The 14,176-nt window shown below is 30.3% G+C and overlaps 1 protein-coding gene and 1 pseudogene across 1 annotated transcript; both read left to right on the top strand.

Annotated features, from left to right (window-relative positions):
- Positions 1–1,020: 1,020 nt before the first annotated feature.
- LOC145607461 (putative 6-phosphogluconolactonase 4, chloroplastic pseudogene) lies at positions 1,021–2,170 on the top strand (annotated as a pseudogene).
- Positions 2,171–2,992: 822 nt separating this feature from the next.
- Positions 2,993–6,680, top strand: EMB2024 (NagB/RpiA/CoA transferase-like superfamily protein). The gene is made up of 3 exons (XM_081663489.1): positions 2,993–3,299; positions 3,384–3,519; positions 6,060–6,680. Exons 1-3 carry the CDS (start codon positions 3,133–3,135, stop codon positions 6,522–6,524), a joined length of 768 nt encoding a protein of 255 aa, XP_081519615.1. The 5' UTR covers positions 2,993–3,132; the 3' UTR covers positions 6,525–6,680.
- The last annotated feature ends 7,496 nt before the right edge of the window (positions 6,681–14,176 follow it).

The following is a 14,176-nucleotide window of genomic DNA, read 5'->3' on the forward strand; positions in this document are numbered from 1 at the left end:
CATGTAACTTTAACATACATGAATAATTTATTTTAGATTTGTATAAATCTTGGCTTGTAGTCTATTATACATTCATTATGGGTAGGTAACATGGATGTCATATGAGTAGTCATTATACTCGGTTTGTACTCCTTTATGATATTTATCACCCGTAATATCTACATCATGAGAAACTACATGTTTCATATGTATGTGATGTGCCCAAACTTAGGTAAACAAATTGTAATAAATTTATTTTCGTAAGTATATTTATATATATATTGAGAAATGTATATCCAAAATACCACAACATAGTAACATACCCACAACTACTTGAATGATTCCACTTGCATTTACCTATCATATATTTATTCATGAAAACAAATATCAAAATGTTGAGCCTAAACAATTGCCATATATCGACCACAAGATCGAATCTACTTGCAAAAAATAAATGAATCAAAAACCTAAATAATTCCACCAAAGAAAAAAAAAACCAACTTTAGCATTCATCACTACCTTTATGACCTCATGGATGGGTTGTTCTTTGCAAAGAAAAAGGTTATATATATGTGTGTGAGATACCTTAAGTCCACAATTCATAATTTCATCCATCTTAGTGAATTTATTTTAGCTTTTTTCAAAAAAAAAAAATAAATAAAAATAATAATAAAAAAATTATTATGGCTTTTCAAGCTATTGCCTCGATCCAATGGTTCCCTCCAAGGATTAATAAGACTACAATTATAAGCTTGTTTACAATAATTTTAAGGTACGTATTACTCCGTACTAGGGATCTTTTTAGTACTCTTACTTTTTTATTTTTAGTTTAGATGCTAGATTAATAAGTTTACTTTTATGTATACAAAGTATTTTTGATCTAGCTTATTATGATCTTGATCGATCTTGCTATTTGTGATTTTGTAGAATACAAAAGTCAAGTTAAGCAATAATGTGATTAAATAATTAGAAATCTTCATTTCTCAAAGATTATTTTTACTTATTTATGTGTTCACTTTCAGCATTATTAGAAGAGCTTCCATGGAGAAAATAGAAGTTCATAAGGGTTCAGTCGATGTTAACATATTTGATTCTCAAGATGAGATGGCTACATCATTAAGCAAATACATTGGTGACTTGTCAGAGAAATCTATAAAAGGGAGAGGTGTTTTTACTATCGTTTTATCTGGAGATTCTTATGCCAAAACTATGAGGTAATAACTAAACTATGATGATATGAATTAATATTATTGAAAAGCTTGTGATATATTTTTCTATATATCTTCTCCATGAAAAATGTACAGTTAAATAAGAATCACTTGATTTTAAGATAAATAAGAATCACAATAATTGGTAGAAAAAACTTTTTGTAAATTAAAGTATCAAAAATAAATTGTTAATAATGGAAGAAATATATGTCATGTCTAATTTAATTATATGTGACAAACTGACCATATTTTATTATTCAATTTGATTTTTTGCACAACAAAATTAAAGGAATATGATGGAGCCATCATTTTCAGTAGATTGGTCAAAATGGTATGTATTTTGGGTTGATGAAAGGGTTGTTCCCAAGGATAGCTCGCAAAGTAACTACAAGCTTGCTCACGATGAATTTCTTTCTAAGGTATAAAATGACATGCATTATTTATTTATATATATTGTCCATTTTATTCTCCAGCTTGTATTTTACATAGTCTTTATCTTTGAACTCTCTCAGGTACCAATCCCTAATGATCATATAATTTCCATCAATGACAAGCTTTCACCCGAGGCAGCTTCAGCTGAATATGAATCGCGTCTCAAACAACTAATGAAGAGCCATGTTATTGCAACATCAAATACTATGGGTTTTCCAAAATTCGACCTCATTCTATTAGGGTTAGGTTATAATGGACATATTGCTTCTCTTTTTCCAAATCATCCTCAACTAAAAGAGAACACAAAATGTGTTACTTACATTATGGACTCCCCAAAACCACCACAACAAAGAATTACCATGACATTTCCGGTGATTAACAGTGCTTCAAATGTTGCTTTCGTGGTTACCGGAAAGGAAAAGGCCAAAATTGTGTATGAAGTGTTTGATGGACATCAAAGTTTAGCAATGTTACCAGCTAAATTGGTTTCACCTAAAGGAGAATTAAAGTGGTTTTTAGATAAGGAAGCTGCATCGATGATGAATATTTAAGCATGTTTTAATACATGCATGTCTTGAACATTTATATTATGCTTGATAGCATAAATTGAAGCTTATACTTTTTTTTTATTTTATTTTTTTATTTTTTACTTGTGTATTTTATTTAATTTTAAGTGATTTTATATCACCCTACCCCCTTGGCTCCTTCCCTATTCATACAAGTCTAATTATCTTTTAAACTTATTTCTTAAGCCGATGGAGTTTAGGAGTGTTTATATATTCCGAGTGAAACCAAAATTCAATTCAATTCAAACCAAATTATCATTTTGGATCAAATTATATACATTAAAAATTTGAATGTTCGTATTGGATCGAATTAGCTTTGTTTGGTACAGAAAAATCGAGATAACTGGAAAATGGATGTATTTAAGGGTTTGTTCAATTTACCTAATTTTCACTTATTTCAGGCATAATAAAGTCACATAAGGACATGTTCTCTTCAGCTTAATTTCAGTCACTCCAACTTAATTCAGTTCAATTCAGCTTAATTCAGCTCAATTCCTAATTTCCCCAATTCAATTCAGATCAGTTCAGTAAATCAGAATAAACCCTAAGTCTAGTTAAGTCTTTTTTTTTTTTTTTTTTCATTTAGAAGGAAACCTAGTTAGTTAAATTCAAATTACACTAAAAACAATCGTCACCGCCAGAATCATCCCTTCCAAAACGCTCATCTATTCAGCGGTTCAAGTGATGCAATCCGCTGTTTACCAAACCAGCTACTTGTCTATTCTAACCTTCAATCCGCTCATTCACAACAAATGGCATCTTCATTTCACAAACTCTCCCACTCAACAACAACAAAAACAACCCCTATTAGATTCTCACAAATTAATCAATCTCCCCTAAAAACCCCACTAATTTCTTTCCCTGTAAAAGCTTCAAACTTTCCTCTCAGATTCCCTGCAATTTCAATCTCAAAAAGCTCCTTAAATTTCACACCAAAATCATCTTTAATGGCGAAATCTGAAAAGGGTTATTCCAATGTCGATATTTTCGATTCTGAAGAACAAGTTGCCTTTGAATTAGCAAAGTTTACTGCCAATTTATCTGATTATTTTGTCAATGAAAGGGGCGCTTTTACTGTTGTTGTTTCTGGGGGTTCTCTCATCAAATCTCTCAGGTAATTTTGACTTTTTTAAAAAAAAAAAAAAATCAAATCTTTTTAATGTTTAACTTAATGGGTATTATTATTGTTGAAAATTAGGAAATTGGCAGAACCTCCATACTCGGATTCAATTGATTGGACGAAATGGCATGTGTTTTGGGTTGATGAGAGGGTTGTTCCAAAGGATCATCCTGATAGTAACTACAAGCTTGCATATGATGGTTTCTTGTCTAAGGTATGTTTTCTTGTTTATTAATTTGAATTATATATATAAATCAATTATATGATTGCACTATTAATTTATTATGTGTTTATACTTTTGATGATGAGATATTTGGTTTTGTTGTATTTGGGAGTTTTATGTGCTAATTTCCTAGTGTTATTGCTCATTTCCTAGTGTTATTGCTTTGATTAGAATGAATCAGGTGTAATCCTTGTTGTAGCTAAGGATTCTGTTGTAGTAGTTGTAGAAAAGAGAAGTTGGGTTCGGGTTGATGTTGGAGAATGATGAAGCATGATTTTCTATGCAATGCACTTGCTTATTTACAGTACTAGATTCTTCAATTGGTTTGAAACTAAGTTAAGTTTTGAGGTTTACATATTGTCATAGCACCCGTTTTTTTCACTGACAGATAAGATAACCAAATTCAGCTAGGAAGAATGTTGAGAATTGACTGCTATATGAGTAATATGATTTCTCTTGTTGCTTTAAAGGACTAGACATTGTAGTAGATTTTTAAAGTTGAATTTTAATATAATCCATGAATACCCGCAATTAGTGTTCAGTCATAGCCAAATATCGAAGTATGTAGGTAGAGATTTCCTTTGAGATTTCTTTTAGAAGCTGTCAGAAACCATGCTGTCACATTTTTTTTATTTTTTGGAAGGGTTATTCTGAAGAACAATCGATTGTAGGTTTGTTGTGTCCTTATTGTCTTATTGACGTATTTATAATACAGAGTGCTTCATTTCATTATTGTTTTTCTCTTGAGACCTTACAATTCTTGGTCGCATACTATATTTTGATGGTAAAACTGCAAAACAGAAATCGACTGGATTGTCCTTTAATTTTTATGGGACTTTAGGCATACTGCATATCGGTGGGAGTCCTCCTCAATTGATATACCTTGGATGAAGTCTGCTCGATTGACAGCTTAAAGATATTGGCCTAGATAAGTTAGAACTTAGAAGTATTATGCTTGTTCAACATTAATCTTTAGATGTAGTGTAAACTAGAAAGGACTTTTTTTAAAAAATCTATAGTATGATGAATGAATTGCCTTTTTTGGTCAATGCCAAATTATAACCAGCGTGCTTTAACTCAGACAGGACTGAAAGATTGTCTATAAATGTTTAACACTAGCAAATTCTCTTGTGCCAGAAAAAAGAGAGAAGAACTTACACAAAGGCTTGGATTTGGCTTGCCTTAACACTAATTATATAAATCAAAGAGCTATAAACTATAATTAGAGAACAGAATATAAAATGGTTGCAGCTCATACTTATTCTACTAATGAAAGTGCAACAATTAATTTTTATTGCTACCATCAGAATAGATTATAAGATATTTTCTTTTCTCGATAGCCGTGGCCAACAAACCAAGGCTTACAAGGTTAGCGCTTATAAACCTTGACAGGGTTGGAATATTGATGTGAAAGTTTTTGTAAAATACACATGATGCAATTAAATATGAGAGCACTCATAGTACCTATCAGTAGAGGGAATTGCAAACTTACTATATTCCTCAAGTAGACGACTGCATATTGTTGATAAGTAATGTTGACTTGGTGCTTATATTTTGTTGGCTCCATTGCCAGCCCATACTTTGAATTCTTGGTGTCTTTAGCAAATTTTATTATATGAATTAGATTTATGTTCAGTTGCTCATTTGCAGATTTTAATCTATTATTGTGTTTGGGGGAAGATTTAAACATCTTAAGCAAATTTAGATAGATAATAGCTTGGCCTTGTGTGTAGCTTCCTTGTTATCTTTGAGGGGAAGGTAACGTAAATGAATCTTGGATGAGAATTAGGTTTTATAATGTCCGCAAAAGTATTACAGTTAATCAAGCATTAGAGATGAAACTGAATCAACTCTTTTCAAAGCATGAAAAGAAGCTTAAATCTCTCTGAGCCATTCACAAGACTCTAGCCAATAACTTTCATATTACAATCACAAATTTACAAGTCATGTACACACTGCGTGCACTCACTATTGTCTCACCCAGTCACTAATTCTCTCATCTCTGTGTTATCTATGAACAGAATCTTTTAACAATAGCCACACGCCCACACCCATGCACAGATTGCACACACACAGCCTAACAATTTGTTGGTCCAGGGGCAGAGCAGAGAAAGATTTATGAACCCAAAAAAAAAAAAAAAATTACGAAACATATACGAACTTTGTAAACTGATTACTATACATTTTTTACTCATACTTCCTCGTATATATAATTTTTTTAATTTATGGGTAGGACGTAGGAGCTTGTAAGAAATGCAAGTATATAGTCAATATAGCAGTAAGTTTTCTTAGAGATAGAAACAATTCTTTGTTGGATGAGAGGCAGAGGAATTCTTATACTTTTTGCAGTGGATTGGCATAAAACTATAATCATGTTAAGTAATGATGGTTTAAATTTATTTCTAGTAGTTCGCTTAGTCATGCTTGAAGAATCAGGAACATATACAGAACAGGAACGGGGTTTAGTTGTGATTGATAAAGTGTACTTTCTTTCCTTGTGCTTTGTTGCTCATTGCCTTCTATTTTCCCAGGTTCCTATCCCCCCTGGTAATGTCCATGCTATTAATGACTCGCTCTCAGCTGAAGGCGCAGCTGATGATTATGAAACTGGTCTCAAACAACTGGTAAAGACAAACATATTAGCAACATCACCGACAAGTGGTTTTCCAAAATTTGATGCCATGCTCCTAGGTATTGGTCCTGATGGACATGTTGCTTCTTTGTTCCCGGGTCACCCTCTTCTCAAGGAGAGTCAGAGATGGGTTACCTCTATCAATGACTCCCCGAAACCACCACCAGAGAGAATCACTTTCACCTTCCCTGTAATCAATTCCTCAGCCAACATTGCTCTTGTAGTTTGCGGAAGTGGAAAAGCAGCAGTTGTGAAGACTGCACTAAGTGGAGACCAGAGCTCTGACATGCTGCCTGTTCAAATGGTGTCTCCTGAAGGAGAGCTGAAGTGGTTTTTGGACAAGGAAGCAGCTGCAATGTTGTAGCTCTCACCGTGTCTTTAGGTAAGTCAGAAGTATACCTACATAGGTGAGGCCTTGTATGTTGTATTTGTTTGTCACAGAAAACTAATTTTGCAGAATAAAATGGTGGGTATGCAATGAGGCTTTGTATTTGGCATAAATTTTCTTGCCTATCTTGTATGCTTGTACTAGTACTCCCCCTCTCGGAAGTTTTTAATAATAATAGCATTAGTTAACATTCAATGAAGTCTCAATTATCAAATATGGAGTTAGGGCCTGTTCTCATTGACTGAACTCAGCTAAACTGAACTGAACTGTTTATAAGAGAAGGAAATTAGGAGCTGAACTGAACTGAACTGAACTCAGCTGAACTGAACTGAACTGAACTGAACTTCAACGTAAGAGAACAGGCCCTTACATCTATTAGCAAAGTTGGAAGAAGCAGATGTTAAAGAATCAGAACCTTAAATAGTCTTGTTTTCTTATGAAAAAAGTAATCTTAAACGCCATTTCTAATTTTTTTATTGATTTAAATTCACATGGGATTAGATTTTTAGATGATACTTCTCTTTGTCCCAAAGATTCTAAGGCAGCAAAACATTATTTGAAAAGCTATTGTAAGCAATGACAATGCATTTACAGTGTGACTTTAGTTGCAAGTAAAGGAATACTTATCTATGCAAGAAAATGCTTATTTTTCAGTTATGAGTACTCTTTTTGGTGATACTTCTAGGTAAATTCCTATGTACCAAAATTTATACAGTGTGAGACGTTCTTATCCAGGATCTATTTTGATATAATTTCATTCTTGTTGATTGATGAAAGAAGAATATTTGGATACTGTGAACTTTTAGTATGATAATTAAAATAATATATAACTCAATACTTTTGAATTTTGATATAGAGAAATCAAAGAAAATGTTGTGATTTATTGAACGACATATTAATACAGTCCATAGATATCACTATCGAGAGGGTATTCTTCTTGCACTTTTTACGCTAGACATGCACAATGTTTTTGTACAAGATCATTATATTGTGCTCGTCTTAACTCAATATAACGAGATAGGCCTTGTTTGGCAATTGGCTGTTGGCTGTCGGCTGGTTTGATTGGCTGGTTTGACTGGCTGTTTGTATTGGCTTTTTTGTTGGCTGTTTGACTTTTTTTTAGTCTGTAAACATGTTTGGTAAAATTGGCTGTTGAATGTTATTAGTAACTTAGAAAGCCAAAAGCCAAAAGCTACTCCAAGTAGCTTTTTCATTTTGGCTTAAAAGCCAGCTTTTCAGCTAGCTGAAAAAGCCATTTACCAAACACGAATTTTGGATGTTTGACCAAATGAAAAAGCCAAAAGCCAATAAAAAAGCCCTGAAAAGCCATTTACCAAACAAGGCCATAGTGATCCTTTGATTATCCCAAAAAAAAAAAAAAAAAAAAAAAAGTTGTAAATTTTCTTAATACTTTCCACATAAAATTTATATGTACATATATCATGTATGATCTACTCTTCTACCACACATTTACAGAATACAAGTATTTGATCATAAAATGATGGATTTCGTGCAGTCGAGATCAGCAAAAGAAAAAGCCAGAATATCTGAATTTTTGTATGAGCAAGTGTAACTTTAAGCGAGAAAGTTTGTTGTTTACCATGCATTGCCTAAATTCTTTACGACATATATTTCCCTTTCACTTTTAATTCATATTAATCACTAGTATTATGCCTTTCTTCCTTTGTTACTTATATAGAATACACATAATGATTACTTTTTGGACTTATTTGTCTGGCTTAACATTAATCATTAAATTAGGCATAATTTGTAAAGTAAAACAATAAGGTTATGTTCTGCTGTGCTCTTCAAACTATTTTCAATTCAGTTCAGTTTTTAATTTCCTTCTCTCATAAAATACTTAGTTTAGTTCAGTCAATCACAATAAGCCCTAATTACTGGATACGCCTTACATCCTTTTTTCACATTAGAAAAATAAAAAATAATAACAATAATAATTACTGTGTAATACGGAGTACTTATGGCCTGTTCTCATTGACTGAACTCAGCTGAACTGAGCCGAGCTGAACTGAAATGAATATTTTATAAGAGAAGGAAATAAGGAGCTGAACTACACTGAACTGAGCTGAACTGAATTGAATTAAATTGAATTGAATTTCAACGTAAGAGAACAGGGCCTTAGTAATTGACACATCAAAATCACATTATTACAATAGCTTTTCCAGTTTGCCTTCTTTTTTCTTGTAAAAACAGGGTGAAAGGACCACATCATCCATTTTTTTGAGTCTCTTTCTTTATCATGTGCATGGTATGACCATATCGTTAGAACACCTTGCTTAATTGAAAGTGATGATGCACATTGTTGGTTGGGAAAAGAAAATTACTCTATCTACCCTTTCGTTACATAAGGTTTTTTGCATTTACTGTAAATTTACTGATAAAAGGAGTACAAATCAACAGGACTAATACAATTGTATCCTTATGTATATTGATCAATGAAATATACATCAATTTGAGAATTTTCACACAATCTATCAATTAGATATGTAGAATATTTTGGTTTCAAAAGATATGTAGAATATTGAATTAATAGATTTTAAACTACACACAATTCTTTGTTTATACTTATGAGGATAAACACCTACATGCACACAATAGGAGACATTCTTCACCTTCTTTTTGCTAAACGGAAAATTATGTTTGTTGAAGTAAACATTATTTATGCACGCTAAACTATACATAGTACAATACTCCCTCCGTCCCTAAATTACATTCCTCTTTCTCTCTATTAGGGAGTAGTAATTTTACTGATCAACTAAAATTAACTTCCTATTATCTTTGTTTTTTTAAAATTATTGATTTTGACCGATTAGGCATATAGAAAACTGAATTTGTCAATATTTACAATCAAACAAAAATACTCCGTATAAGGACTTAGTAAGAGTTGAGTCGCATACATAGTCATATATCATGTGACAATAATACGCCAGCTGAATCCATGTTATATATAATCAATCAAATCCACTATAATAGTATTTGAATGAATGAGAAGACCTTGCATGTAGAACAGCTTACATACATATTAACAAATTGAAGAAACAAAACTAGCTAGATCAATTCCATGAATACAAACAATTTGGTCGGTTTATACATAAATCCAGCAAGACAAGCTAGCTAAAAAATCTTTAACATCGTGCCACATCATCCAATGATGTTAATTAAAAATGCATACAAAGAAATTCGAACCCCAAACCTCATTGAATGGAAACCAAATGTATTACCATCTAAGCTAGAATTAATTCATGCTTTAATAATCAAAATTTATATATAAATACATACAAGTATTAGAATGTTGAATAAAAACCAAAAAAATCCAAAATAAATTATTATTGTCATTGTATTTTAATTTACCCATGTTAAATAAATTAATAAGTCTTTTAAAGCTTATAATATAAAAATGAAATTATTCAAAGTATCACGCGGAGCAAAGCCCGGGGTCACACACTAGTTAATTAATTAAACATATGGTGCAATAGATGAGTAGCAAGCATAATAAATTATCCTAAGCCAATCAATTTAAAATGAAAATTAAATTTTTTTCGAAAATAAGAGTATTAATTATTTTTAAAATATATATTAATTAATAACATGTATGTTTTCTATGTGGCTGGTCTTATCATGTGGTCGCTTGTAAAAGAATGGAGTAATTCCTATAACACTGATAAATAATAACCCATATAATAGAATTTATAGTGACAGTGTAACCACTTATTGAGTAGCCCTTACATAACAATGTACTTATGTACATAACCCTTACAATATTATCAAAATAATCCCCATATTACTAAACTAGTTTTGTGCCCGTGCAATACCCGTTGTTTATCGATTTTTAAAATAAAACTTTTTATCCATATATTGTATATGTTGTTTGAATTTTCCACTCATGGATTAATAATCACTTGAGAGTCTTGTCCGTTTAAGGGCAATAATAATGTTCAACCAAAAAAATGGTTGTTGAGAACCGGTATAATTAATGACATGTCTGTTTGATTTTTTATTTTTCCTTTCGTACGTCTCTAGATCCGTCATTTTTATAATAAGATTGGTATTTTATTGAAAATAACATTTTAAACCAAAATTTTTGTTGAAAACAAAACTCTAAAATAACTTTTTTATCTTAATAAATCTATCCAATTTTTATTGAAAATAAAACTCTAAAATACAGAATAACTTTTTATCTTACCAATCAATCCAACTTTTTATCCCATTTTACAAAAATATGTACAAATAAATCATATATTTCATATTGAAGTTAAATTGTTGCCTACATGGCGCAACACTTGGCGAAAAGTTAGAACGCCAAGTGTCGATGTCTCGTAACCTGGCTAAAAGTTTAGCTTTATATATTAGTTATATGATATGATAAGTAACTTCTATGACTGTAAATCTGTAATAGCGTAACTCCTATGTATTATATCACTAAATAAGTATCTTTCAAAAAAAAAAAAAAATATCACTAGATAAGTAACCCTATAAATGTAATATAGTAACCCATAAAACACTAACATTGTATGACCATTCACATTTAAAAGTTAGTGTATTATTTATTTAACTAGTTTGAGGCCCGGGAGATGCCCGAGTAATTTTTTTTATATAAAAAATTATAGTAAATTGTTTTTAAAATTAACTTTAATAAATTAAAGGGAAATCTATTGATGGTTTTATAATTTTAAAAAAAAAATTATTTTTTATAAAATTTATTAAACATTAACAAAATTCATTATAAAATATGCAGATAACCTAACTTTTATACTTCATATTAGTTTGTTTTATCTGTTAAATGAATTTTTATCTACAATTATAAATTTCTTTAATATATAGATGAGCAAACGAAAGAATGAAGATTAAAAAATTAGCATTTATGAACATTAATTTTTTGTGAGGGAAATTTGATGATTAGTTTTAATATGACATGAATCACATGACCCTACATCATTTATCATCAATTCATGACGACACATGGCATAAATGATGACACGGGGCAAAAATGATGACACGTGACATTATTACAATCTTGTCTTGGGTTTAATATATATAGATTATTACTAATTTAATAATTACTCTGTATTGATTATTAATTATTGATTACAGTTTAATACCCAACAGAGCAGAGCCCTTGTCAATAGGCAGAGTAGGTTTTTTTTTTTATGTTTAGAGAGCCACAAGGGCGGGGGTGAGAATCGATCCCAGGATCTCATGGTACCGGGAGGGAGCTTTAACCACTTGAGCTATCCCTCACTCTCAATAGGCAGAGTAGGTGCTAGCAAAGTAAAACAAATGTTAGTACAATAGAGCAGAACAGAAAAATACAGCTAAAAAGAACAAAGTCTTAGTCACTATCCTCTTTGATCTTCTTCAATGTAGGATAATTAGTTTCAATCTATCAGTGAATTTCTTTAAAAAATATCAAAAGTGTATGTTTAATTGTTTATGTGCTGCCATTGAGGGTATTGACTCAATTGCAATAAAACAAAATCAATTTCCCCCTTTTTTTTCAATATTAATTATAATTGGAGTTTCACAATGGCTTATACCATTAGAATCTTCAATTTTCTTAAAAGATTGATATATTAAAAAGCAATATTTTGAAAGTTTGAAGACATATCTAACAAGATCTTGTATAACTATGTATAAATCACAAAAATTGGTGAGAAAAAATAGCACACAAATAGTGTAAAATTTAAATGTCACAATTCAAAACAAAAGAGGGAGATATACAATTATAACTTTAATGATAAAGCATATCCCTTGAGATACACAATATATCAATACTTTCTTAGATTATTTACAAGATTCACTATGTTGAACTGTAATTTGTCTCTAAATGTCCAATTAAGTCATCAAACTAATGTGAAGTTTATAGCTTTAATACAAAAACCGCTTAATTTGAACAAAGTAATCCTTAATACTGTCCTTCAAAAAAAAAAAAAAAAGTAATCCTTAATACTTGCATGCACTGGTTGCGTGGATACAAGAGCATACATATCACACCTTACATGATGTAATCGGAGCAAGAAATTGATATATTTTATCAAAAATTCTCTGAACTCTCATTAATTCTCCTAAAGAACGAAGTGATTCAACAACTTTTTCATCAAAGATATCAATTCAAATTTCATCACGCCATAAAAGTGCAAAAATCGACATAGATCAATGTTCTCCAGCAAACCAAAGATCGGAATTCAATTATGCTGCGTGAACAAATTCATCTTCACATGGGATTTCATCAGCTTAAAACGGTATGTTTAGCTTATGTTTTTTTCCTTTAAATGTGATATACCGATACTTGATAGTGTGCACTGATACTATCTCCCTTTCATTATAAATTTTACGTTTTTCCTCAAAATTTGCATTTTTTAAGTTTATATGTTTTTACTCTCTCTTTTATATTTATTTTTATTTTTTATTTATAATATTGTACTCCTTTTTTTAAAAAATTTTTTTTTTATAATTTTTGTACGATGATGTTATACGGAAACATATTAGCCTAGCACAATTTTTTGAGTCACACATTAGTCATTGATAAATCAATCTCATGTTTTTACCACTAAGACTTGATCCCTTCACCTTATTCAAATAATATGAATTAGTAGATACAATTTCAATTTAGGAAATATAGTTTAAGTTTAACAACAATACGCCCAATTATTATTGCACGTTAATTTATTGTAAGACCGGTTATAGTTGTCATAAAATATATAAAGTTACTCTTTATAATACAAAATTTTATTATTTTCTGACAATAAACTTTATTTTACAAGCCTTTCAAAAAAAAAAAAAATTATTTTACAAAAAACTTATAATGTATTAGATTAATTATGTTAGCATGTATAATATGTAATCATGAATTTATTAAAAATTACACATTAAAATACAATCAATATACCTATACTAAAGGCGAAATCAGAAATGACACTTGTCATAACTTGGTTAAAAAGTTTCCCTCCAAAAGGTCTTTTTTTTTTGTTTTTTTTTTTTTTTTTTTTTCAAAGCTTCTTAGAGAAGTATTTACAGTAATTTAATACTTACTTTACAAAAATATTTGGCAAGTATATTCATTTTTACACATTCAACAAAGATTTATATATAAATCTTTATATATTTATTTTTACACATTCAACAAAGATTTATATATTTATTTATTTTATGACGGGAACAAAGTCATATAATAATACAATAATGTAATATTATCTATAACTTTGTAATGTAATCCATGGTTATTTTTATTAGTCGTGCATGCATTTTTTTCCTCTGTTTTCTTTATAGATTCAAAAAAATTGTAATTACAGAACTTTCATCCTATTTTGCAATTTGAATTAAACTAATGATAAATAGTAAAATAATTGTATTAAACTAATGATAAATATTGAAAGTACCGTGCATGGCACGGGATCTAACCTAGTTCAAACTAATGACAAATTTAAAATTATCTCTATGGTTAAAGTTATTCCTAAACTGACCGTCTTACGCAAGACGCACTGAAATAATTAAGTTAACGGGTAAATAGTTGGTATCCCAACTACATCGAAAATTCACAACAATTAATAAAATACTCAAATGGTAAAATGCTAAGAATTCTAGAATGCCAAGAATCTTTCTAGTCTTCC

Source organism: Chenopodium album, chromosome 23 (genome assembly GCF_948465745.1).
Source record: "Chenopodium album chromosome 23, dcCheAlbu1.1, whole genome shotgun sequence".
Lineage (NCBI taxonomy): Eukaryota > Viridiplantae > Streptophyta > Magnoliopsida > Caryophyllales > Amaranthaceae > Chenopodium > Chenopodium album.